Here is a 25788-nt window from a genome sequence, read left to right on the forward strand (position 1 = left end):
GAAACTGGGATTTCTGGGTCGGGGTGGGGCAGAGATGAAAGATGAGGGTGCAGCAGAGGGGAGCCAAGCGGGAAGATGGGGCAGAAAGGCTGGCTTGCTCCGGGCGAGGGCAGGCATGCCCGGGGAGCAGGCTTGATCCAGAATGGCCCCAGGACAGCCACACGGGCCTCAGACCCGAGGGACACCACCAGGGTGGCCTGTGTGAGGGCACCGGCTGGGGAGGGGGCTGTCCTGCTCCAGCATCCGCTGAAGGCGCCGCCGCCTCGTCCAGCAACCGGCGGTCGAGGCTGGTGGCCTCTCCACGCCTCCTTCTCTGCTGCCGCCGCCGCAGGCCCTCGCCTGTGCTCGTACCTCTTGTCCCCCTGAGCGTTCTGGTTCTGCTGGGTTCCTGGGTTTTGCAGGTCAGGGATATTGGCAAAGTCATCCTGTTCCGAAAGCCCTAAGACCAAGGATAGCACCACCATCCGGCCTTCCCTGCCAGGGGTGGGCAGCCCACCAGCCAGGGTGAAAGGAGGAGGCCCCAGGGGCGGAGGCGGGGAGGGGAAGGAGAGAGAGACAGAGACAGAGACAGAGACAAAGAGAGAGAAGAAACAAGTGTAAGAAACTGGCCCTGCAGAAGAGAAACCAAACTTCAGCACTGTCAACAGTTGTAGAGCAGAGCAGGAGGCAGCAGGGGTGAGGGGAGGTGTCCACGGCCTGAGACCCAGCTAGCCGCGGGGAAGGGGCTGGGCAGAGGCCTGCGAGGTGGCCCGCGACCGGGACGTCCCCAGGAAACACACGGGGAAGGCTGCGGGGAGTGGGGCCCAGGCCCTGGGACATGGTCCCTTTCCAAGGTTGGTTCACCTCTGGCTGAACAAAGGCCAGGGGCTACTCGCTCAGACCATCTGGGCCGCTGGGAGAAGAGGGAGGGCTGCGCTGCCATCTTGCTTGGGGGCCGCGCGGGTGGGTTTGGGCTCCCAGGCGGGAGGTTCTCAGAAGGTTTGGAAATCCAATGGGCACTGCACCCAGTTAAGCCCCTCATAAAGACATCTCTGGGTCCTTTGGTCAGCCAGTGTGCTTGATGCCAGGAGGGGGGTCTCAGGAGCTCCCTCCCCCAGGTCCCTGGACACATGGCCCGTTGGAGGAGAATGCGAGTCTCTTCCGGCGTATGGCGTGCTGGCCGTCGCGGGTCTTCTCCTGCGTCCCCCTTCCTGGAGATCCGGGGAGTAACCACCGAGGCTTTTGGGGCCAGTTCAGGGGCCTCTCCTTAGAGAAGTCATCAAAAGGCAAAGGTGGGGGCTTCCCTGGTGGCGCAGTGGTTGAGAGTCCGCCTGCCGATGCAGGGGACACGGGTTCGTGCCCAGGTCCGGGAAGATCCCACATGCCGTGGAGCGGCTGGGCCCGTGAGCCATGGCCGCTGAGCCTGCGCGTCCGGAGCCTGTGCTCCGCAACGGGAGAGGCTGCAACAGTGAGAGGCCCGCGTACCGCCAAAAAAAAAAAAAAAAAAAAAAAGGCAAAGGAGGAGAGAGAGAAAGTGCAGAAGGCTGGCAAGGTCTGGAGACGTCCCGGGAGGACTCGAGGTAGCCTGTGTCTGCGGTGAGGACAGTCTGGAGGAGGCTGGAGGGATCCTGCTCTGAGGGAGGCTCAGTCCAGGTGGACGTGGAGTCGCCATGTGGGCAGCAGTGTGCGGCCGGAGGTCAAGGTGAGACGTCTCTAGTGTGAGGCTCTGTCGGAGAACCGCTGGGCAACTGCAGGGCTGCCTGCACTTTCCGGGGGTGAAAAGTGACCCTCTGCCTCTCAAAACCATCTGAGTTGGTGGGTGTTTTCTGGGTGCTTTGCTGAGCTCCTCCAGTGTTGAGCTCTCATCTGAACAAGGGGAGAGGGGATTCTTGGATGGGGCAGACATGAAAGCATGTCTCAGGAAGGGCCAAGGGAGAGATGGTAAGCCTGATGGAAGGTTCTGGAAGGTGGGAGATCCTGGGTTAGGAAGTCTACGACTTCAACCACCATCCAAGAGGGCGAGGTTCAGAGAGGAACCGCTGGCTACGGCTGTTTTCCAGAGAAGTTGTCAAAAAGGGAACTCTACCTTGAGAAGTGACAAGCGAGGGGAGGGGCGGAGGTCCGGGGGTCTTGGAAAATGGGAGATGGCCGTGGGGGCCGAGGAGGGGCCGAAGCTAGGTGGACGCTGCCCCGTCTTTGCATCTTTCTCCTGGGCACGGTTGCTCCAGGCTGACACTTGCAGCCGCATCTAACTTTCGGGAAACAACTCCCCCCTTCCCTCAGGACGAATCCTCATTTTCTTTGTTCCCTGCCCACCGGTACTGTTTCAGATTTGGTAAAATTCCATCTGGCTCCTCGGGAGCTGGTTGTGCTGGGGGAAGGCAAACCCGACGGAAGCAGCAGGTTTTCCCCTGGTTAATTCATTTTCCGGATATTCCTTGTGCTCTTCTTAAAGACAAAACGGCTCCTCTGCGTAAGTCCCCGATCTGTCGTTCTCCGTGGCATCACGGGGCGCAGGGGCGAGAATGAAGGGCGAGAGTTGGAGATTTGGGGGAGAAGCTAGTGGGGTTGGGAGGCGCCACATCCACGAAGCAGGAGGAATGCCTTCTCCCTGCAAAGGGGGGTGGGATCCCGGGGGCGCCCGGTTAGCCTTCTCGCCCCGACTCTACCTGGGCCACCAGCATTTGGGGCAAGAGAAGGGCGTCAGAAGCACGCCAGCGAAGCTGTAAGGCAGGGGTCGGGGGCCGGCAAACTACAGCTGGTGGCCTGTTTTTATACAGCCCACAGGCTAAGAATGGTTTGTACATTTTTAAAGGATTGTTTAAAAAAAAAATGTGATCGAGACCACACGTGTCCCTCAGAGCCTAAATGGTTTATAATCTGGTCCTTTACAGAAAAAGTCTGCTGACCCCTGCTGTGAGGGACGACAAGTGGAAGAGGCGGGGGGATGAGGAGGGCTCTGGGGGTGGCCGGCAGGTGAGGGGCACGAAAGCTGCGGTGGGCAGAAGCAGCGCAGACAAAGGTGCTGAGTGATGCTCATCAAATCTTCGCCAGCTAGAGAGGCGGGGAAGAGCGGGCACCCTGGGGGCTTTCTGCCGCGGGTTTTCTTCCCAGAGCCCAGGCGTAGCCCGTGTCCCCCTGTGATGGCCGCTAGAATGCAAGGCAGGGGGTGGCTGTGCAGAGAGCAGCCTGCGGTCAGGAGGGGCAGAGGGCTGCCGGCTTCTGGCTGGTTCTCGGCGCTGTTCAATTCCCACCACTTTCCTAATCCACTGGTGCCACGGCGTCCGTCCCAGGACACACCGCCTCCTGGAGGCCAGGAGGCTCTGCTGGGCATCTTGTCTCACGCAGGCATCCAGCTGGATTCCCAAGGGTCCTTGGGTGGGGGGAAGCCCCAAAAGATGCGCCGCCCGGTCTTGCCAAGTAGCGTCACAGGCAGCGTGTCCTGCCTGGCCAGGGCCACAGGCCACTTGCATGGGTATGGGAAGCTGGCGTGGTGGGGTGTCTTCCATGGGGGTGCTCCTTCCAGGGGCAGCACTCCCGACCGCCCTTTCGGGCTGGGGTCTCAGCCAGAGAGGCAGGATGCTCTGAGGACTTGTTCGCCTTCAGAATCCCCACATCGTGCCAATGAGCTGGGCCTTCACCTTGGCCTTCCCCTTCCTCCTCCCTTTCTCCTCTCCCAGGCTTAGTGCGCTGGTCTCCTGCTCCATGAAAAGTGCTCCCAGGAAAGACCTGGGTGATGAGAATAATCCCCAGAGCCTGGAAGGAAGGTCACGTTAGGCCAGAGGAAGGAGGTGACGTCAGGGACTGAAGCCCAGGCCTGCCCTGGGCTCTGAGAGTGAGTATAGATGCTCAGAGGGACACGAGGGAGAGGGCACCCCGGGCAGGGCTCTACCAGTGAGGGCGGGGCCAGGGGGGCACACGGTGGGGGGCTGGGGGGACACACACAGCAGAGGGGAACGGCTAAGGCCGGACACCGATGGTGTCTTGTTACTTCTCTGACCTGTACGCGCGAAAGAGGGCTCTGATTCAGAAACATTTTCTAAAGCTTCGGGGGAACATCGGAGGTTTGTCCTCAGGGAATGGGTCGTGGCGGGAGCCAGGGAGAGAGCTGGAGGGCAGGTGGCTACAGAAGGTCAGAGAGGCAGAGGACAGGGGAAGTGGGAGGGAGGGAGGAAGTGGCAGCAGGAAGGTGAGCAGAGTTGGGTTACAGGCAGAAGGAAACTGGAGGGGAGGAGGCGAGGCCTGACCCATGGAGTGAGGGAGGCCAGGTTTGGGAGGGGAGGAGAGAGGTCACAGGAGAGCAGGGAGGGGAGGGAGGCCAGGAGAGCCTGGGACTGGCTGGGAAGGGGAGAGACAGATGCGGGGACCCCAGCAACATCCCCTAGTGTCTCCACTGACTTTCAGGGAGGAACTTCTCCAAGCCCTGGGGGCACCGAGCGGGGCTGGAGTCCTCAGAGGGGTGGCTCAGATACGAGTCCTTCCACGGGGGGCTTTAGGCACGAGCCGCAAGCCACAGGAGGCTGGGGAGGGGGCAGCGGAGTCTGCTGGGCCCCCTGCCTCGTAGATGGAGGGCTAAGATCATTCTGGGCCAGCCACTCCCAAGGAGACAGGGAGGAAAGAGGCTGGGTCGGGGAGGGGGGCGGGCCGGGCCACTCAAGGGGGGGACTTACAGGAAGGATTTCATGTCCAAGCCTCGGTTTCGAATCTGCCCCACCACGTGGTCCCAGCTGCCTGGGTTGGAGCGGCTGCGGCCGCCGGCAGGCCGGTACTTGGAGCCGGCCGAGGAGCCCTGCCGAGCCTGGCCCCGGCCGTAGGCCCGAGAGTTGGGGCCCGGCACGGAGGCCGCGTGGGCCTGCAGCTGGCCCAGGCTCTGGCTGGTGGTGGGCTGGCTGGTCTGCCGGCCCCGCTGGTGCTGGCTCAGCGGCTGCTGCAGGCTCTGCTGCCGCATCAGAGTGCAGGGTCGCTGGCATTTCGGCTCTCCCGTGGAGCTGGGGATAGACTCAAGGGTAGTGGTCGTGGACAGGGTGGAGTCCTCGAAACTTGGGGCGGGTGGAGGAGAGGAGAGAAAGGAGAAGCAGGTGAAGGGATCACAGTGGAGGAGAAAGAAGCCTAGGGCCAGGACGAGGAGGCCCCAGTAAGGGGCGCGCTCTGCCGGCCCTCGCCGGGCCTCCATCGGAGTTGTCGCCACTGCCGTCGTCGCTGCCACCCCCTCAGCCAGGCGGCCGCTGAGCCCCGCGCCCACCCTGAGGCCCCCAGGCCGGCCCCGCCCAGCAGCCCCCCCGCCCTGGCCCTGGCTCAGTTAGTGCCCGATACTTCCTGTCTGATGGTCTGGGTGGGGCCGCGGGAGCTGCAGAGGCTGCGTGGTGAAGGCAGGTCCCAGGGCCCTGTGGCTGCCTGTCATGTTGGCCTGGGACGGGGTGGAGGGAGCTGGGCCACCCCCTCCCGTCGTCTCACTGGGGGACCCCGGGAAAGTCTGCCTCTGCATTCTAAGTACTACTGGCGTTTGCAGACGCGAGGAAATCCAGGCCAGCGCAGCGCTGGCCTAGTAATGCGTGGTGAGTCAGCGGAAGCCAGGGATTCTCGTGCTTTGTCCTCGGACGCTGGGGCGCGTCCTCGGGCTCCCGGACCTCTGCCCTGTGGCTGGCGCTGACTCCGGTTCAGGCTCTGGCGCAGATCTTTGCCCTCCTTCTGGGGTTCCTTGTATCTGAGGCTTAGGGTCAATTCCCGGGATCTTGGGAATGACGCCCAGTCAGAGGACGGGACGCAGGAAACCACTTGGCTGGCCACTTTACCACAGTTCTGACGAAGAACAGGGTAATTATCCTGTCCTCTGTGCACCTGTAAGATGGTACCTGCCTCATGGGCCACCAGCATCTCTGAAACACTCTGGGAACAGGGCAAGGACAGACAGGAGACAGGACACGGCTCATCAGAGGTGGTCTGGGGTCAGAGAGACCCAGGGTTCAAAGCCCATCTCTGCCGCTTCTTAACCGTGGGACTTTGGAAAAGGGAGTCCACCTCTCAGTTTCCTCTTCTGTAAAACGGGGTAAAAATTCCTGAGTTGCCTCCGTCATGCAGTTGCCATGGGGACCAATGAGGTCAGGCCCAGGGAAGCATGCTCCCTTGACAGTGGAAGCTGCAAATGTCTTAGGAGGTGGAAACAGAAGGAGTCAGAGACTCCTGGCCTCCCCAGGCAACCTGTCTGCTTTGTCTCCTGGCCAGAGATTTCAGCGCATGCAGGGCCACAGCCTCAGAGGGCCCAACCTCCACTTCTTCTGTTCCTTCCCTCCATCTTCCATTCCAGTTGTCTAGGGCAGGGGTTGGCAAGCTATGGCCTGTGGGCCAAATCTGGCCCACCACTTGTTTTTGTAAATAAAGTTTTACTGGAATACAGCCATTGTCATTAATTTACATCCTGCCTGTGGCTGCTTTGGGGCTACAAGGCTGGGGTTGAGTAGTCATAAAAGAGGGTATGCGACTCGCAAAGCCTCTTCCCTATCAGGCTTCTTATAGAGATAGCTTGCCGCCTCCTGGTCTAGAGCCACAGGGTAGCCGTGGTACCCCCGAGCTGCCCGAGGGAGGCCCCAGGGCCCTTGGAGCCACTTTCACCACTGCAACCAGACCTCAGCCTGGCTCACCCCCTGAGCCTATCCTGGGAATCAAAAGGACAACAGTTAGGCTGCCCCTGTGCGCTGAGAGAGAGAAAGAGACAAGAAGAGTGAGAGCAAAAGAGGGAGAGAAAGTCAGAGAATAGTAAAGAGAAAAAGAAAGAAAGAAAGACAGAAAGAAAGACAGAAAGAAAGAAAGAAAGAAAGACAGAAAGAAAGAAAGGAGGAAAGAAAGAAAAGAAAGAAAGAAAGAAAGAAAGAAGGAAAGAAAAGAAAAGCAGGAAAGAAGGAAGGAAGGAAGAAAGAGAGAAAAGCAAAACAGGGCTTTAGCTGGGGTCTTGGAAGGAGCGGCAGCCTTGCCTGGCTCAGGCCTGGAATCAGGGCGACCACCAGAGGCAGGTGCAGGCCTGGCTGGCCAGGGAGGCCCACAGCTCCCGGGGGGCAGGCCGAGGAAGCGGGTGGACGGCACCCGGGCAGCCGCCTCCTCCTCCGTGTTTGACCTCATTTTGGTTTTCTGTCACAGCCCAAATTAGTCCAACTTACAACCTCTCAGTCACGGGAAAGTAAAATCAGTTCCTCCAGGCCTGGAGCCAGTGGATGGCTCAGAGGCCTCAACCAGCCTGGAGTCTGTGGCCAAAGCAACCTAGCGTGGGTGGGGCGCTGGGCCTGGCTCTCTGAGGGGGTGTCCTGGCATGGGTGGGGCACTGGGCCTGGCTCTCTGAGGGGGTGTCCTGGCGTGGGTGGGGCACTGGGCCTGGCTCTCTGAGGGGGTGTGGGGCTTCCCTCTGGGGTTCTCCGGAGGCTCAGTGTCGGGGAGAAATCCGCTCGTGCTCCCTCAGGCCAACGAGCAAATGGGGTCTCAGCGTGGTGGCCCTCGGTGGTCCCAATGGCGGGAACCACAGGCTTTCTAAGGAGAACCAGCCCAGCCGCTAAGAAGGGGTCAGGGCTGTTGGCCTTCTAAGTGAGAGACTGCTCCATTAGCTGGGAACGAGGCAGTTCTAAAAGCTGAAAATGGAACCTATATCCCAATGGGTGAGAACGGTCGTAGTTCAAAGGATTTAGAGCCCGGAAGGCTCAGCTATGGGGAAATGGAAGGTTCTAAGAGCCAAGATGAGAATAAGGCTGCCCCATGGTGGGAGGGGAGAACATACTGTCTGCTGAGAACAGGAGCTAGCCCTATGTCTGCTGCTCCCAGGGAGGGACTGACTGGCCGGCTCAGACAGTTATTAAAAAGGAAACAGCTCTTCTGTCTGATGTCCAGACCACCTTCGTCAGAAAAGAGAAGTTAGCTAGGGCTCAACAACCCAACCTCCAAGAACACACAATCCCAACAGCTGAGAGTGGGACCGCGCACTGACCAAGACTGGGACAGCCGATGGGGATGGCCGAGATGAGGATGAGCCAGTGGGGGCGTCCCAGCTGCTCAGGGCTGGCCTGTGGAACGGATGGTGTCACAGTGCAAGCAAGACTGGGACAAGCCAATGGAGTCGCCTGAGAGTCAGAATGAAATGGCTTAACCCCGGGTCTAGAGCCACCTGCTGGCTGCAAGAGGGAAAGCCCGGTGGCAGATGAGTGGCAGAAAACAGGCTGAGAGTGGGCCAGCTCCCCAGGGATGGATGGTCCAATGGCTAACAGCTGCAGCCTGATGCCCATGGAGGCTGAGATGGAGCGGCCAATCAAAGAGGATGGGATGACCCAAGGACTGAAATGAAGCTGCCCCGGGGGCAGAAAATGGAATGACCTGGTCACCGGCAAAGAAAGAAACTGATGGGGCAGCAGCCGGAGGCTGAGATGCACAGTGCATGGCTGAGTTAGTCGTGCCCGATGGCAAGGATGATGGGGGTCTCGTGAAGGGATGGGATGAGCCAGGGGCCGAGGACGGCACCTCTGGGGGCAGCAGCGGGCATGCCAGGGGTCCTGCTGTCCACACTGGCGGGGGCAGGCCTGAGCTCACGGCTCCGGCGGCCGTGGGGCCATCACTCACTTGGACAAGTTGAGCTTCCCGGCGGCCAGGTGGCTCTGCACCGTCCGCCAGCGGCCTCTCCCCGCCTTGCCGCTGCTGCCCGGCTCGCTGGGGGCAGCGCCGCCGCTTCTCAAGGCGTCCTCTCCGGGTGGCGGCACCGGCGCCGGCTTCTCCCCCAGCCGGCCTCCCCGCTCCACTGCCAGCCCCGCAGCGGCGGCCACTTTGGCGCCAGCCAGGAGGGTGCCACTGGAGGCACCAGGAGGCAGCCGGTCCAGAGGGGCACCGGGGGTGGCGGTGGGGGGACAGAGGGCAGGCCACACGTGGGGGTGGGGATGGGGTGGTAAGAGGGGGAAAAACAACGACAGATAAAAGGAAGAAAGAGACAGTGAGAGAGGAGGAGGAGAGAGACAGACGGACAAGAGACGACAGAGAGAGAGAGGGAGAGAGAGAGAGAGAGAGACATCAGCACTGCAGATGGGTCACCAGCGGAGCCTGCAGAGAGGAGAGAGGGGGCCAGGCGGGCTGGGGTCGGAGAACAACGCACCACGACAGTGGAGGGGGGCCCCTCCCCACCGCCTGGGGCTGGGGCGGCGGGGGTGGGGGGAGGACAGCCACCTCCAAGTCTATCCCACAGGACAACGAAGGGTTAACGACGGAGGAAGAGCGGGCTGTCCAGGCCAGGAGGCCCCAAGGCAGGGAGAGAGAGAAAGCCGTGTTAGTCAGAGTTCATCAGCACCACCACCATCACCGCCACCACCGCCACGACCACCGACCACCGACCACCGCCAGAGCAGCCAGGGCAGCGGCACACAGCAGGGAGGAGGAAGCAGCCACACCGAGAGGGAGGGACCAAAAACGGGCAACCCCATCCTGACTGCACAGAGGGGGCCGGGGCCGCGGGGACCAGCTGGGGGCTAGCCCTGGGGGAGGGGACGGGGAGGGGCAGGCAGGCCGGGGGGTCAGGAGGGGTTGCTCGTCTCCATGGTCAGCCTGCCCATGGGGTGCGCGGGTGGGGAGGGGGCAGGAGAAGTGAGGGGCCGGGGGGGACGGGGGGGAGGAGGGCGTGCGCGGATACTCGGATACTCGGTACATATGATCAAACCAGGTAAAGTCACTCACTTGAGGGACAGTCGTGGGTCGCCATAAGGGGCGTAGGGTGAAATGTTTAGAATAAACTCCTTGGGAGGGTAGGAGCTCCATTTCTGCTGCACTGTGCTCTCATTGTTATTCCAAAAGTCTCTGTCTAGATCACTGGAGGGGCAGAGAGAGAGGGGAGAAAACAGGGAGATACAAGAAGAAACAAGAACTGCAAGTCCTGTGCGGCGGGCAGAGGGGGAGGGTGGGGCGGGCCGGGGGCGGGCCGGGGTCGGCTCCTGTGAGGGGAAGAGAGGCGGGTGGCACACGCACGGGCGCACGCGCACACACACACCCGCACACGCTCCAGGGCGGGAGAAGCCGCGTGCAAGGAGGCGAGCCGCAGGCGGGCAGACTGGAGCCTCGCACCCGGGAAGCTGGTGGGAGAGAGAAAGATGGTGAGAGAGGAGGGGAGGGGGAGGGGAAGGGGAGGGAAGAGGTGGGGGGGCCGGGGACACGGCCTGGGCTGGGATGGCGATGGCGTGGGGAGTGGGCGGAGGACAGGGTGCTGGCTTCTGGCTGGAGATTGCTGAAAGGTAGATCAAACCCTGCTGCCCACGTGCTGGGCCTCAGTCTCCCTGCCTGTCGAACCCTAAGGCTGGCTGTAACCGCTGAGCCATCCGCTCTCCCATGCCGGGGTTGAGGCCCCAGTTCTGGAAGACCGGGAGTTCTCCCCTCTTCCAGCTACCTAACGGAGCCACTCTTGGGACAGGCCCAGCTCCCTGCCAGTCTCTCCTCCTCCCACTGGCCTGAGGTCCCCCTGGCCTCCTCTGTTCTCTCCCAGCCTCGGGAAAGCCTGGGATGCAGGCTTCACAGGAGACCGGCCAGATCTCAGCTGAACGGAAGGCATTCTCTGCTCATTGCAAAAGTGGTGGCTGGGTCACCCCAGCAAAGGGAAGCGTCTCCAGGCCTCTGACATGGTGGTTGTCTGCAGGTCACGGGGGGGCCCTTCACGTGGAGGCCTGGGCCTGTGCGGAGGAAGCCTGCCCTTCTGTGGGGGGACAGATGGGCAGACTCAGCCTCCAGCCCTTGGCATGTACCTGGCCTGCCCCTGTCCTTTTCCAAACTGGAGCTCCTGGGTCTGGAAGGAACGTGTACCCCAGTCTCCCCACCCCCTCCTGTGCTGTGACATGTCCTACCGAAGAAGCAGATATGCTAGAAGCATAGAGAAGGCAGGGACCTCCCCTGGAGGAGGGCAACAGAAGCCTCAGCAGAAGGCATGGCCTGGAAACCCCAGGAGGACCAGGGGCTTCACCAGCTCGTCAGGCTCCTGGGACCCCAAAGAGCAGAACTGGGAGCACAGGGAAAGGAGGGCAACTCCCAGGCCAAAGGAACATTCCGGAAAGGAGCCACGCCTGAGCCCTCAGGAATGTGTCTACAGGAAGGGGCTCGGGGAGGAGAGTCAGGGGTGGGCCTGGCGTGTGCTGAGGCCACGCCACTGCTCAAGGCCGAGGTGAGAGCCCTGCTGCGGGGAGGGCACTGTCGGGAGGCACACCCCCTGAGGATGGAGGAGACGTGTTCTTGGGGGACCTGCTTCTCCCCCACACCACCCCCAGAGTTTGACCTCAACCTTGGTTCTCAACCTTAGCCTCGGGAACAAAGGACAGAAAGAAGGAGAAAAGCTGAGCTGTCCCCACAGGCCAGGAGGAGACAGTGGCCCTGGGCTGAGGGTGGGCAGGGCCCCCTTGGGCCTCCCTGGTGTGGTCAGTCTCTGCCAGTCCAGAGAACACCTTGGAAACATCTCACAGGAGACTCTGTGCACAGGGTCCAAGGCCAAAGTCCTGAGCCAGCTGACAGGGGCAGTGGGTGCCGGAGGTGGGAGAGGCAGAACAGTCCACTGGGATGGAACCCGACCGGCGGCGGGGGGGAGTCTCCCTGGGGAGGCTCCCTCCACAGAAGAGCCTATTCCCTATTCCCACCAGAGACATCCTTTGGGCCCCTCCCCTAGTGTAACAGAGAGATGGAGCAGTTGGAAGGCCTCTCTCCCCCTGCCCCCTCCAGATCTCCAAAATCGAGGGCCATCCAACCCTAGGTCCTGGAGAGAGATCCACCCAGGGTCATCACTGCCAGGCTGATCTCCCACCCTGTGCTCCAAGGAGCTCCAGGGCCCCTTGGGTTGTACGCTGTGGTACCAGAAAAGAGGATCTTTAATTAAAGAAGTTTATGAAACACTGATTCCTGTACTGCAGGACTTCTCAGAGCCTTTAATGTGCCAATGAATATCACTGTTTCCCAAACTTAGTTGGCCATGGAACCCTTGATTCATGGGATCACTATTAATCTTTTATGGGGCACAAGCGCTCTGAGGAACACAGTTTGAGAAACAGTATTAAAGAATGCAGCTTCCCAGAATCCTTGATAACATGATCCTTTTGGAGGAGGTCCTAAGCCCAGGGGGAGATTGTGCAGCAGGTAAACCCTGCTTCCTGCCACTCGACTGGCTTTGGGCCCAGGGAAGAGGCAAAGGCCTAGGAACCTGGGGGCATGTAGACAAGAAAGGTGGCTTCCTCCCCCTGGGGCAGAGGGTCTGAAAGCTCAGCCGGGTGGGAGGGGGCAGGGACTGCAGGGCCACAGAGAGGCAGGGGACGACCCACTGTTGCGCTCACTTTGCCTTAGAGAGCCCGCAGAGCCTGCTCCCCGCCCCACTGCCCCCTCTCTGCTTCTCTTGTGGGCCCTTTTTAGGTCTATCTAGTACACACACAGCCTTACCCAGGAAGCTGATGGTCAGCTGGCAGAGACAAGTTCTCTGGCCCAGACCGTGGCTGCAAACTCGGTTAGAGGCCTGGCCTGGAGGTGGCAGGTGCCGGGCTGGCCCCGTGCTCCCGCCATGTGGTCCCTCCCCTCTTCAGAAAGCCTGGGGCCTGGGCTCTGCCAGCTCTCAGCTTTGAAGACTGGAGAGCATGCAACCAAACCCAGCTTCAAAGGCTCCCCGCGGCCTCCTCCCAAGCCCAGCCTCGGCCTGGCCCACCCCTTCACTTACCCGCCCCCCAACAGACACACACCCACAGCTTCTGCGAAGGCCCCAAACAGGGTCAGAGCAAGAGATGCAAAAAGAGGAGGGGGGCCGACGAGGGGCAGGGAGGGAGCCCTCAGGAGAAGGGGAGAGGAAGGAGGGAAGTAGGAAGACAGGAAGATAGACCAGGGGAAGGGCAGGAGGGAAGGCATGGGCAGGCGCGGCTGGGGCCTTGAGTTGAAGGAGGCAGGGTGGGGCAGGAAGGGCTGGGGGAGGCCCCGCTTCCAGGCGGAGCCCTTGGCTGGCAGGCTAAGATGGAGGGGCGTCCCGCAGCCTCCCCGTGAAGGCCTAGGCCAAGAAGCAGAGAGGAAAGGGCCAGGCACTGGCCAAAGGGTACAGAGCCCTCTAGGGAGAGCCCCACCCCTACTGCCCTGTTCCCAGAGCCCCCAACCAGGTGAGAACCTTCTCCCAGCGTCTCCCAGTGACCCTCAGCAGGGGTCTGCAGAGGGTCTGCAGTGCACGGCAGACCTGCCGACTTGAAGACTGATCTCAGAGCCAAATGCGGAAACTGGGGTGAGCCAGAGGCAGCAAGATGTGCAGTGGGGACCGGGCGTGACGGGGGAGGGGAGAGTCTCTCCCCATCGCTCTGCTTTCCCTGAGCAGACCAACACTGGGTCCTGCTGGGGTCCCCAGGGTTTTTGTCCGTCCTTCTTCCAGGTTACCCTCAGAACATTGGTGGGGTCTGAGGAAAGAGTCTGAGCCGCCACCACCCACCCCCAGAGAGGGGCTCCCCAGCCCCAGGGCTGGGGGAGGAGCTTGGAGGTGCAGGGGAGTTAGGCAGGGCTTGGGGACAGCGTGAGTGTGACGTGAGGGTTGGAAGGAGGAAGCAGCGCCCGGGGTCGAGGGAAGAGGCGGACAGTGCTGGGAGGGAGACCAGCCAGAACACGGGGCTGGGGGCCCTGGAACACTGAGGGTCTGGGAAGCACAGGCAGGAAAGGCGGAGCCCCGGGCCACCCTGAGGTGCTGGGAGTGGGTGTATGGGACTGGGCTGGGGAGAGAGCAAGGCACCAGGTTGTGAGGGGGGAAACTGAATGTGTGTGTGGCCAGATCTGGGGGGGTGGTCCTCCCACTTGGGCTGCCTGCGTGCCCCACCCCAAACTCGAAGCCTGGCACCTACTTGATGGCCTTCTTCTCACTGCGCCCACGCCCTGAGTCTGGCGTGCCCACCGTCTCCAAGGAGTTCTTGTAGCGTTTGCCCTGTGGAGACAGCACCAGGGTCACTCCTGGGAGACAGGGCTGGATTCTCCCTGCCTCCCCAGAACGGGGCCCTGGGGGGAGGGGAGTACACTGGAGCCCAGCCTCGGCAACAAGGTCTGGGGCCAACGTGTGAGGGTGTCCCCACCTTGGGTGCCAGCCCTACCAATCCCTGATCCCCGGTGGGCAACTCCTGGGCCCCATCGGGCTCTAGGACTTGGCCCGCCCCCTTGACCTGCACCCCATCCCTGACCCCTAGGGATGAGGTCCCTCCCATCTGCCTGTCTCCTGGGGCTCTGGCTCGGCTCCCAGAAGCATATCTCCCTCTGCCGTGGACAGACGGCTCTCAGGCGCCTGGCCACGTCCCACTGGCCACGTCACTGCCCCCAGATGGTGGGGTGGCATCCTGCAGGGCAAGGTTGGCAGTGGCCAGTGACGTGAGTGGCAGGGGCAGGGAGAGGGCCCGTGCCCAGTCCTGCCGGGGCCATGTCCGTCACTGTCTGGGGGCTCCCTGGGGGTCCCTCCTGCCCCGGGCCCGTGAGGCAGGGCAGGGCCTGAGCACCCTCCTTCACAGGAAGGCAGCCTTGGGAAGCGAGGCTGCCCACTGACGCTGGGGCCGGGGGCAGCCTGGCTCTTCCTCAGCCAGCACGGGTGGAGGGAGGGGCAGGGCAGGATGACGGGGTGGGCGTGCCAGGTCCCCTGGCTAGAGGAAGGGCTGCAGCGGTGACAGGGCCTGCTGCCAGGAAGGTGAGCACCGTTCACCTCTTTGGTTTGGGTTTCTAAATTTAGCTCACACAGAGCCCGGCACCATTAACATTCCTGGCTGCCACCAAATGTCCTCACGCACACCCAGGGGCCACGGGCCTGGGCGGGGGAGGGGGGCTGTGCAGGGGCCGGAGCTGTCTCCCACTGGGCACCAGCCTGCCCCTGCCCAGCCGAGTGGGGTCGGGGACACACGCACACGCACACGCACACGCAGGCACACATTCCTCCAACATCCCATCATGTGAGCCAAGACCACAGCCACATCAGTCAATTACTGCATCCTCCCTGAAGCAGAATAAAAGCCACACGGCCGCGTTCCCCGACGCTCCCGCCAGCTGCAGCCCCTTCCGGGGACTGGAGCCGCCTGCTTCGGGAGAACAACAGCGGAGCTCCCAGGAAGGGGTGGAGGTGGGGGGAGGGCCCTCATGCCACCTCCAGTACCCCTGTGCCTCAGGGGTGCCAGGGTCCTGTCCCAGCAGTGCCCCACATTCTTCATGTCACCCTGCTCACGTCCCGTGCCCTCTCCAGCCCCCCTTTCCCCTCCTGTCTGAAATGGTGTGATGTCACTGGATCAGCCCTGGGTCCCTCACCCTTCAAGCTTCTCATCACAGGTATTATTATTATTATTATTATTATTATTATTATTATTATTACTCTGCTTACCTACTTCAGCTCCCACCCCAGGGAACGTTGTCCCCAGTGGCAGGGACTGTATGGGCTCTGGTACTTGGTGTGGAACCTGGTACCTGGCAGTTCCCCAAATCCATTAACAGGAAGCCCCACCCACCCAGGGGTCCAAGCCTCAGGCCGTTGCCTCTGAGCCAGAACTTTAAGAGTTAAAAAACAGAGCTGCTGGATCCCCTGGGTCCACAAAAGCTGCCCTCTCTCAGCTCAACTCCGGTCCCTCCCATCATTACCCAGAAGTTCAAATCCCAAACAATTCCTAGTTCCAACTGGACAGATCAGGAGCCTGGAGCCCTGCCCTGGTGGCCAAGGGCCCTTCTTGGGCAGGACCCTCAGGCAGGAGCCCCGCCCCCCGTTCTCCAGCAGTTGCAGCAGCGTGGGGCAGGCAGCACCCTGCCAAGAGCCCCCCCGTCCCACCCCTCACCCCTTCTCCTCTTTCTTCCTAGTCTTCAGGGAACTTGCTCTGGTCCGCACCCTCTTCGAAGGCTGGTCCGTTGCCCCTTCCCCAAGGCCCGGCACCTGGTTCACCCAAGGCATTCTGGGAGCTTCTGCCTGTCCCTCTTCCTTCCACAGCTCAGAGAGGCTTCCCCTCCAGCTGCAAGGACCCTTTTGCAGAGGAGCTGGGGCACATGGGGGACAGAAACCAGGGCAGGACTTGCCTTGGGGGTCAGGGGAAGTTAATGGGGCAACGATAGGAACCCCAGGTGGGGTACAGGAGACATAAAACAGCTCCAAAGGAGCCCAATCCCCCAAGCCTGCTTATCAGGGAGGGGGTTGGCCAGGCTGATCCGGAAAAAGCCAGTTGGAGATTAAGGAAGTTATTAATGTTTGGAAATGGGATCTGGGCTGTCAGGTATCACGTCACTGCTGCTGAGGGGACAGGCAGGCAAGGAGAGCCCAGCAACTGTGCAGGGGGAGCATTGTAAAGCCCCTTCCATGGAGCACGGAGACAGCCTGGACAAAAGGCTCCCTGGCTTCTGAGACCAGGGGTTGGAAGGGGGTGGCAGGATTGGGGGGTCCTAGGCGAAGGAACGTTCTATCAGCAGCTCAGAGGGACAAGTCAAGAGGGACACACTGCGGTCCGGACCCCTGAGACCCCTGAGGAAGCTCTGGCTGGAGGCTGGGAGGAGGGGCTGGGCCAGGGAAGGTTCCACAGCTCTCAGCTTCCCAAGGCACTTACTGCACTGACAGGCCCCCACCTGCTACAAAAGCTGTCATCTCTGAACTCCTGTCTCCAGGTGAGTGGGGGTAGGGCTCTCAACGAACACAGAGAAACACACACACACACACACACACACACACACACACACACACTGTACCAATGCCCTCAAAGTCGACACCCTTAGCACAAAAGACCCCCGCTCAAGGTCACCAGCAGCGCCTGTTCATACAACCCTCCCCTGCCTTCAAATACAGACAGACAGACAGACAGCCGGACGGGCCCTGCAGCGAGGCGCACAGGGCTGCAGTGCGTGCGAGCCACTCCCCAGCCTCGGAGGACGTTCGCACACCCGAGCACGTGGCCAAGCCCCTCCTCCACCTCCCCTGAAATTCTGAGACAGACAGAGAGACAGGAAATCCAGGAACAATGCAGGGCAGCCAGTCTGGCACCTGCCTGCAAGGAGTGGGCCCGAGTCACACACACACTCGCACACACTCACACGTGGGGCAGGGCTGGCCTTCTCCCTGGCTCCTCTCCAGGGAAAGGAGCTTCCTGAAGCTGAACATCCCGGGATGAAGAATGACTCCCATCTCCCGGGTTCGCCTTTCCTGAAGGAAGCACGTTGGGTTATGGGCCTCTTGGGCCCTCCCCAGGAGCACCTGCCCCTTCTCTTCTTTAGGACTAAGGCATGGAGCCCCCACCTATACAGCACCCGTGGCCACAGCCCTTCCCCCCACCGTGCCCCCCGCCCCTCTGTGGCGGGCAGGGAGAGAATGGGGCTCCCAGATGCGGCACCCTGCCCTCACTCCCACCGTTCTCAATCTGGGGCATGGAAGGTGCCTGCCAGGGACCCTTCTTCACCTAAGCCTGGAAAGGCCCCACACCTGGGACACCTCTGGGCCCACCTTCGGGGGTCCCCCCTGCAGTCCCCAAAGTCCCCATCGCACTTCTAAGCTGGGGCAGCAGGACGGGGGATGAGTAGGGTTCTCGAGGCTCAGCCCCACTCTGGGAGCGGCCGGGGCGCAGGGAGGGCGGCTCAGCCCGGCTCCTCCTCCTCCCGGCGCCCTCCGGTGATGAATGTCCCTCCTGATGGTCTCGTTACTTACTGATGGCCTAATCCTGCTCGTTAATTTCCCAGCCCTCGTTAAAAATGAAAAGAAGCCGTTTGTGCTTGTACAAACCCCCAGAACCAGGATGGATGTGCGGGCGCCCAGGGGGGCGGGGGGGCGGGCCGGGTCAGGCGGAGCCTCCTCATTGGACAGGAGGCCCAGTTCGGCCACGCCCAGCCCTGTGCTGGGGGCCGTGGGCGGAGGGCACGGGACGCTCAGAGCTGTGTGGGAGGGGGCCTCGATTCTCAGTCTGCGCGTGCGTGCATGTGGTGTGAGTTTCCACGGAAGTGTGCCTATGTGGGCAAGTGGGTCATCTGCACGCGCCCTTGAGAGCGTTCACGAGCCTGTAATTGAGTGGGGGTGGGGGCAGGGCCAGGCCCCGTCCCCGGGGCCCTTGGGAGCCTCACCAGTTTGCGCTGACACCAGTGGCAGAGGCCGCAGAGGACGACAGTGACGCTAAGGCTGACGGTGATGATGGCAGAGACCAGCAGGACATCGCGGGTGGGCGCCCCTGGAGAGGACACACACAGGTCAGACCCTCACCGGCCAGGGCCAGCTACCCTCCCTCAGCCCAGAGCCCCCCGGAACAACCACCCTAGCCACACTGGGAGCTCTGTGCCCCAAGTTCTCCTCCCAGCTCTGCCTTGCTGGCTGACCTCGGGAAGTCTCTTCCTCTCTCCGCATCTCACTTTCCTCATCTGTAAAATGGGAGTCTCCGGGCAGGTCTCTCCCAGTCCCTCATGGCACGAGCCCTGCGTGGGGTCCGCACCACCCCCCAAACTTCGCACCCTCGAAGGGAGAGGCCAAGTGTGCCCTTGGCCTGGCCAGGCCTCACCCACCGGGCTTTCAAATGCCTCTAAAAGAGCCACCGCTTCTGTGTGGCATGATTCCATCCCTGCCCGCCCCCTCCCCCACATACCCGGAGCCACAGCTCCAGCCGAATTTGCCCAAAGCGTTAGTTCCCGTAGTCCCTCTGACGACATCTGCCCCACAGGCACTGACAGACCCTCTTAAGTGTTGCCCAAGACTCAACAGCTGCATGTATAGTCAAAGAGGAAATCTCTGGAACGCTCTGACCCGTCCTCATCCCCTTTGGCTCAGCTTTTTTTGGGCTGCAAGTCTACCCAGCTGGCCTCTGCGCACCCTGTCCTCCCATGCCCTAGCCCCTGAGCTCGCCTCCAGTCCTCCCACCCCATTGGCTCAGCCCCCCCTTTGCTGGCTGGCAATGTCCTAAATGTTCCCCAGGGGCTGCCCCACAGCTTCCATTCTAACAGCTCAGGGGTCCTGTGCTTTCAGAGTGGAAACCTTGATGGACTTGCCCTGGGAGCAAAACCCCGGGTTCCTGTGTAAATCCCACCACTTGCTAGCTGTGTGGCTTTAGTCACCTAACAGCTCAGTTTTCTCCCCCCCCCCACCCCCCGGTAAATGTGGATTAAACCTCCTCCCTCCCTCCTCACAGGTGGCTGTAAACACGAGCCCAGAGCAAAGGTAAGGAAGGCAAAACTTGACCAGAAATCCTCATGTGGGGGAGTGAGCCGACAGAGACCGGCACAGATCACTAGTGCTCTGTAAATACGTGTACGGCGGGGACGCGTCCTAAAGTCAAGGGGATGCTGTTTATTTACAGAGGAGCCTGCTTAGGCTTTCGGTTTCAGCGATGGTGGTAATTAAGAGTTGACAAGATCTGTCTGGTCCCGGTTCCTTCGGTTTTAGCTTCTGGCGTCCGGTGTCTCATGCTTTGCTGCGGGGCCTCATGAAGGAGGGCCAGGCGGTCATCCCCTGTTCTCAGGGCCCTCGGGCCGCCTCCCACCACCACTCCAGTGCCCTGGGCAGCCAGTCTGCTGCCCGCTCTCCCCAGAATCCTGATTGGGCCCCACCCCTCCCTCCCCAACCTCCGGAGCCGCCGAGCTGTGGGAAAAAGCCACCCTTGCTGGGCACCTCCTGTCCACCTGCCAGGCCAACTAAGCTTCCTCCCATCCCAGGTCCACAGCCTCGGTCCCCAGGAAGCCACTGCACCAGTTCACTGTCAACCTCAGGGCCCACAGCACCAGGGAGCTCTGATCCGGACAGTCCACAGACACCGAGGAACTGGTCCTGCCTTTCCCTCCCTCGGGTGGAGGAGCGCAGCTCTGCAAGGCTGAAGGGGCCACATTTGTCACAGTTCTCAGGCCAAATGGGAGGCCTCCATCTTTAACCTCCAGGCTTCTGGGGGTGGGGGGGTGCATAATACCACAGGGCACACCACCAGGGCCCCCAGACCCAGGCCTGTGGTAAAGAGGTGTGCGAACACATCTTCCAAGAATGAGGCCGGCGCTTTTTCTAACTCTCTTCATGGAAGCTGCCCCTGCCCCACGGGGAGGGTCTGGGGGGCAGGGCGCTATCGATCCCTGGTCCGGGAAGATCCCACATGCCACGGAGCACCTAAACCCGTGTGCCACAACTACTGAGCCTGTGCTCTAGAGCCCGAGAGCCACAACTACTGAAGCCCGCATGCCTAGAGCCTGTGCTCCACAACAAGAGAAGCCACCGCAGTGAGAAGCCCGCGCACCGCAACGAAGAGTAGCCCCCCATCCCCGACCCCCCACTCGCCGCAGCTAGAGGAAGCCCCCACGCAGCAGCAGAGACTCAACGCAGCCAAAAATAAATAAATAAAATATACATAAATTTATAAAAAAAAAACAAACCCTACATTAAAAGAAACAAAGTGAAGATAATAATGGCAGTCACCCCGTGGTAGTACTCAGTAGATACGGATTATTATTAAGGTTGTTGGGTTAGTTCCCACTCAGATGTACAGAGAGCTCTGGAAACACAGATGAAGAAGTGGTTGCTGGACTAGGGAGCTATCTGGGAAGGCTTTCCTGAGGAGGCGGTATTTGGTGTGGTCTGGGAGAGGGATGTGAGGTGAGGGTAGGACAATCTGGGCAGAGGGAACGGCGAGAGCAAAGGCATGAGAGGGGAAGAAGGGTCAGGCGTGCTGCTTGAGGAGCTGGACTAGGTTATGGGGAGTGAAGTGGCGAACCAGGCTGGGAATGAGAGTAGGGCCCGATGGCGGGGGGCTTTGTCTTCCAGGCCGAGGGGCTTCCTGTGTTAGTAGGCCGTAGGAGCCATGGAAGGTTTTTGAGCAGGGGAGGGGCAGGGTCAGAGGGCGAGTCAGCGAGCTCACGAGCTGGGAGCTGTGGCAGGAGGTCAGAGTCCAGGTGATTCCTCTGCCCCCGTGCCCTTTCTGCATGCACCCTTCCCCCACATATCTCTGGCCATGGGGCAATTCTCCAAGGGATTACCTCCCTGGAGCCTCTTCCTCTCTTTGCCAAACAAGGTCCTTATCAAAAACTGCTCTTCAAGCCCTGCTCTAGGCTGGAGAGCCCCTGAGGACAGAGGCTGTCAATCCCAAAAGCCAGTGGTCCCCAGAGACCCAGGGAATGCCCATCTTAAGCAATTAGTATTCTGTGGGCATGGAGAATTAGCACTGGGCTAATTGGAGTCTAGGAGAATGAGGCTGAGGCCTTATTCTGGCCACTAACCAGCTGTGTGGCCATGAGCAAGGCGCTCGGCCTCTTGGAATCGGTGCCTTCACGTGTGGAGAGCTGATCCTTCCTCACTCTGATGAGAAGCAGGGGTTCTAGGTGTTCCACATGCAGCAACAAATTCGTCTTCACAACAATAACCGAGGTGAGCATTAAGACTGTCCCCATCTTACAGATGGGGAAACTGAGGTACGGAGGGGCCAAGTACTTTGCCCAAGGTCATTCAGCTAGTAGGCGGTGGAGCCAGGGTTCGAACCCAGGCAGTCTGACTCACAGTCTACATTCTTTTTTTTTTTTTTTTTTTAACATCTTTATTGGGGTAAGTCTACATTCTTTGTCTTGACATCACACCCACTACAGAGGCGAGTGGCCAGGTGTGTTCTTTGGAACACCTAGGGTTCCCAGGAATTTCTCAGGGGCCACAGAGATGGATGCTGAGTAGATGGGGCTGTGTCCCCTCAAGCCCTGTTCAACGAAAGCAGCATGGTTTCCCTGTTTCACATCTTGGGCTTCCACAGAAAGTTCCATTTGAGGAGAGGGATGTGTTACTAAGGAAAGTTGAACCCTCCTGGATCAGTGACCCTAGGAACCCCTGCAGCATGAACGGATGCTGTCATCTTCCAGGCAGCTGACCCCTCCCACAAAGAGTCCCAAAGATTCCCTGCCCCCCACCCCAAGCAACCCTTGGACAGCACTTGAATCCACGGTAAAACAAATCCTTGCCAGTGCAAATTGCATCGATGCTGTGAACAAAAGTGACACGATGTCCTCGGCCTGCACGAGACATTGCCATCAAGGGGGGCAAGCCTGTTCTTGCCTGCCAGCCAGGGCGAAACCATTCCCAGAACACGGAGTCACTATGTCTCGGGCTGCAAGGGACCTTGGAAGTCAGGCCTCATCAATGAACGAACGCCCTGGGCAGCCCTGTCAGGGGCAGGAAGCTGCTTCTGCAGGATGCAGACCCTCCACAAATGGGCGTTGGTAGCTAGGGCTGCTGTGTCTTGAGCTGAGCTCAATCTGTCTCCCTGGAACTTCCCCCCAAGGTCCTAAGCTTGTCCTCTGGAGCTGCCGGGAACAAACCAGCTCCCACTGCCACATGACAGGCCTCCAAATCCCTGCTGACAGCTCTCATGTCCCCTTCCAGTCTTCTCCAGGCAAAGCTGCCCCAGCCCTTCTAACCCTTCCTCCGATGACATACATGGTTTCAAGTCCCCTTAGCGTCAGCATATTAACATTTGGGGAAAGAAAATATTGCAGCCCTAGTCAGCCTTTTGACAGAGCTGAGTTCCACGACCTATCCGTGGGCAGAGGAGACATCTGGGTCCCAGGGATGAGACACAGACAAGGGCAGACAGATGACATCGGGAGACTTGGGAGGCTGGGTGAGCCAGGAACAAGGAGAGCTAGGCCTCTGGGGTCCAGTCCCAAGAGTGCCAGGATGTGAGATGTAAACTCAGGCATGTCCCTGACCCTCTGCCCAGGCCTTTGGTGGCCGTGTCAACCAATTAGAGCCCAGGATTAATGACAATCCAGTAGAGTCCTGTAGGCTTTGCCAGGTGCTGCTGGCATAGCCCATGGTTCTGACCATGCCACCCCACCGGGAGCTCTCAGGGTAAATAAAACCTGTGTGCTTGAGGAGGTGGACCCATTTTGAAGGTGGACAAGATGCCCACACACAGCCTTCCCTTCTAGAACATCAACTCCATGAGGGCAGGGCTCAATCTCGTGTTCACCGCTGTCTTCCCAGCACCAAGGACAGAGCCAGGCATATAGTAGGTGTCCAATAAATGCTTGTTGAATGAATGAGGAGGAATCCCAAGCCTCTAGGAATGATAGTAATAGAGGCTACCATTTATTAAGTGCCTACTGTGTACCAGACTATGAAGGTAGGGGCTGTACCTGCTTTGTTCATTCTGATAACCTCTGTGACAGGCAAACCCACAGGAGGTGCTCAGTAAATATTTGTTGAATGTCCAGTGCTTGCATACGTTACCTCACTTGTCACCCAAACAAGATGGGATAGAAGAGATGGGACGGGCTGCAGTGACAGAGTTTGAGAGACTCTCTCTTTTAAACACACACACACACACACACACACACACACACCAGGATCCCTTCTGGTCTTCCCCCATGCCCATCTTTGACTGACAAGTCCTGATTTTTCTAGACCCAGATGAAAAGCACCTCCTCCAGGAAGCCTTCCATAATCTCCCCAGTGGGAATTAATTTCACAGAGCTCCCATCACACTGTGCCTGCACCCTTCTTTTAAGGTACAGTGACTAAGTGCCAGGGCTCTGGAGCCAGACTGTCAGGCAATTCGGATTCTTACTCTTCCAAGCTGTGTGACCTCATCTCTGTGTGCCTTGGTTTCCCCATCTGTAAACAGGGATAGTACAGGCCCCGTAGCACTACTGTGAGGTTTAAAGGAATTAGCACAAAGAATGCACTTAGCACAGTGCCTGACACGGAATAAGTAGGCAGTAAATGCTAGCTATTATCATAGCATTACCACGTCGAACCCTGCATTAGAGACATCTGAGGCAGGGAGTTGGCCCTCAGTGTGTTGTATGAAATACTGAATACACATTCAGTTTTCCCCACAGGACAGTGGAAGCCAGGGGTCACGTCTTATTCGATCTCGTGCACCCCTGATCCCCGCCCCAGGACCTGGCCCAGGGCTTAACCAAGAGCAAGTATCAGTGAACACCTATGGCAAGGAATGGGGAGGGTTGAGGCATGGGGCTGGGGGGTGAGGGTGGACAACAGCTGGAAGCCAGGCTGGGCTTCAGGTGTGAACTGCAGAAATGACCCCGTCCCTTGCCAGGGCTCTGCTCCCACTCCCAACTCCTTCTCATCTCCTCAGCAAGCCATGACTTATAGATGAACAGAATCAAACAGGGCCGCTGGCTGCTGAGATGCCCTGAGGAGCTGCCAGAGAGGGAATGGACTTCTGAGGGCAAGCTCACCAGCTGCCCAGGGTGGAACAGGAGGGGAGGGGGAGCAGGTGCGCACCTACAGGCCAGAGCCGTGGACACCCATGGCCCACATACACGAGCCACGGAGACTCACCCTCGGCACAGACGCCTGTGCCCGCCTCCTGCGTATAAACACACGCGCGTGCGCGCACACACACACACACAAGCCATGCTGACTCACCCCTCGAATGGACACCCATGCTCACACTCACACACAAACACGCACACACACCCACGGTCACGGTCATGGTCACGGTCACGAACAGATGCCTAGACCACTCTGCTGTCCACGAGGTTTAAATGTTCATGCACTTCCTCTGGCCTGGAATTCTCCCCCCATGCATATCTGTCCTCTGGAGCAGAGCAGTGGGACAGGCAGTAGACTTGCAAATGACTTGGGTTCAAGTCCCACCTCTGCTCCCAGCCAGTGACCCAGGGCGAGTCCCATTCTGGGCCTCAGTGTTTTACCTTCAAATGATGATAAGAACCCCTGACCTGCCCTGCTGGGGTGTTGTCAGGATCAAATAATAGCTACCATTCATTGAGCACGTGCCTTTTGTGGTAGACACCGTGCCAGGAAGTCTATAGGCACCATCTCATGTGCTCTCTGCAACCTTTAAAATTATTATTCCCATTTCGCAGAGGAAAAAACAGGTGTGGGGAATTAAGGCAACTTGAACTTGTCCTTGACCCTGCTATGGCTGTCCCCCTCTGAGGTGAAGCACGTGACAGCACTCTGTAACATGCTACACTGCGTGACCCAGCCACACCCCACTTCCCTCCTTCCTTCAAGAAGGCCAACCTCTTTCACACTTGAGACTTCACATAAGCTCTTCCCTCTGCCTGGAATGCCCTCCCTTCTATTCTCTTCTTTCTATTCTCAAGATCCCTAGACAAAGATGGTCTTCATTCCCTCACACATTCCTTTCTGTTGCCCCCGTAACTATGACAATTCATCACTGTGGGTTAATAATTAGCATTTTGCATGTCTTTCCCCCACTGGGAACACTTGGAGGGCTGAGACCCCCCAGATCACTCATCTCTGTAGCCCAAGGTCTGGTACACTGGAGAGGCTGGATAAATATGTGCTAAACAAATGCATGAAATTATTCAAGGTCCACGTGAGCCTTCCTCCTCCAGGAAGCCCTCCCTGATGACAAGCGTTCACAGCAGTCTCCAAACTTGAATGAACTGCCTTCTGTCCAGCCTCCTTTTCTTGGGAGTAGGCCTGTCCTCCAAGCAGGGCTAAGAGGTTCTCCTCATTGCTCGGTGTCTCCGACAGCCCATAGTCCAGGACACGATATAGAGGAGCCATCGGACATGCTGGAGATCTGAGCACATAGGCTCTTTTCCCCAGAATTCACTTGCTCTGGCACTCTCAGATGGTGACACACACACTCCCCACATCTAGCCAGTCCAAAGTTGTCCCATCACCCCCACACCCTCCTAACGTCCTGGAGTCATCCTCAGATCCCAGGCCCTTGCTTTCCTCACCAAGTGCCTTTAGCCATAGTAACTAATGTATGCTCAGAACTGAATCATGTTCACAGTCCTTAGCACCCTCTGAAGGTAAATCCTCTTATCCTCATTTTACAAAGAAGGAAACTGAGGCTCAGAAGGGGTCAGCACTTGCCCACACAGCAGAAGAGACAAAGCCTGGATTGAGCCTGGAGT

The 25788-nt window shown here is 59.5% G+C and overlaps 1 protein-coding gene across 6 annotated transcripts in view; it reads right to left on the minus strand.

Annotated features, from left to right (window-relative positions):
- Positions 1 to 25788, minus strand: part of SYT7 (synaptotagmin 7) — a 58737-nt gene that overhangs the window by 16942 nt on the left and 16007 nt on the right. Inside the window, exons 2-7 of one of the 6 annotated variants that reach the window (XM_060017455.1) lie at positions 18019 to 18122; positions 13815 to 13894; positions 9670 to 9801; positions 8572 to 8796; positions 4650 to 5018; positions 352 to 474 (exon numbers count right to left, since the gene is read on the minus strand). In XM_060017455.1, coding sequence (XP_059873438.1) covers positions 352 to 474; positions 4650 to 5018; positions 8572 to 8796; positions 9670 to 9801; positions 13815 to 13894; positions 18019 to 18122 — 1033 coding nt within the window. The remainder of the gene's footprint in view (positions 1 to 351; positions 475 to 4649; positions 5019 to 8571; positions 8797 to 9669; positions 9802 to 13814; positions 13895 to 18018; positions 18123 to 25788) is intronic. The other 5 variants (XM_060017456.1, XM_060017457.1, XM_060017458.1 and 2 more) reach the window with 5 other exon arrangements.

The sequence above is a fragment of the Delphinus delphis genome, chromosome 8 (genome assembly GCF_949987515.2).
Source record: "Delphinus delphis chromosome 8, mDelDel1.2, whole genome shotgun sequence".
NCBI classification, from domain to species: domain Eukaryota; kingdom Metazoa; phylum Chordata; class Mammalia; order Artiodactyla; family Delphinidae; genus Delphinus; species Delphinus delphis.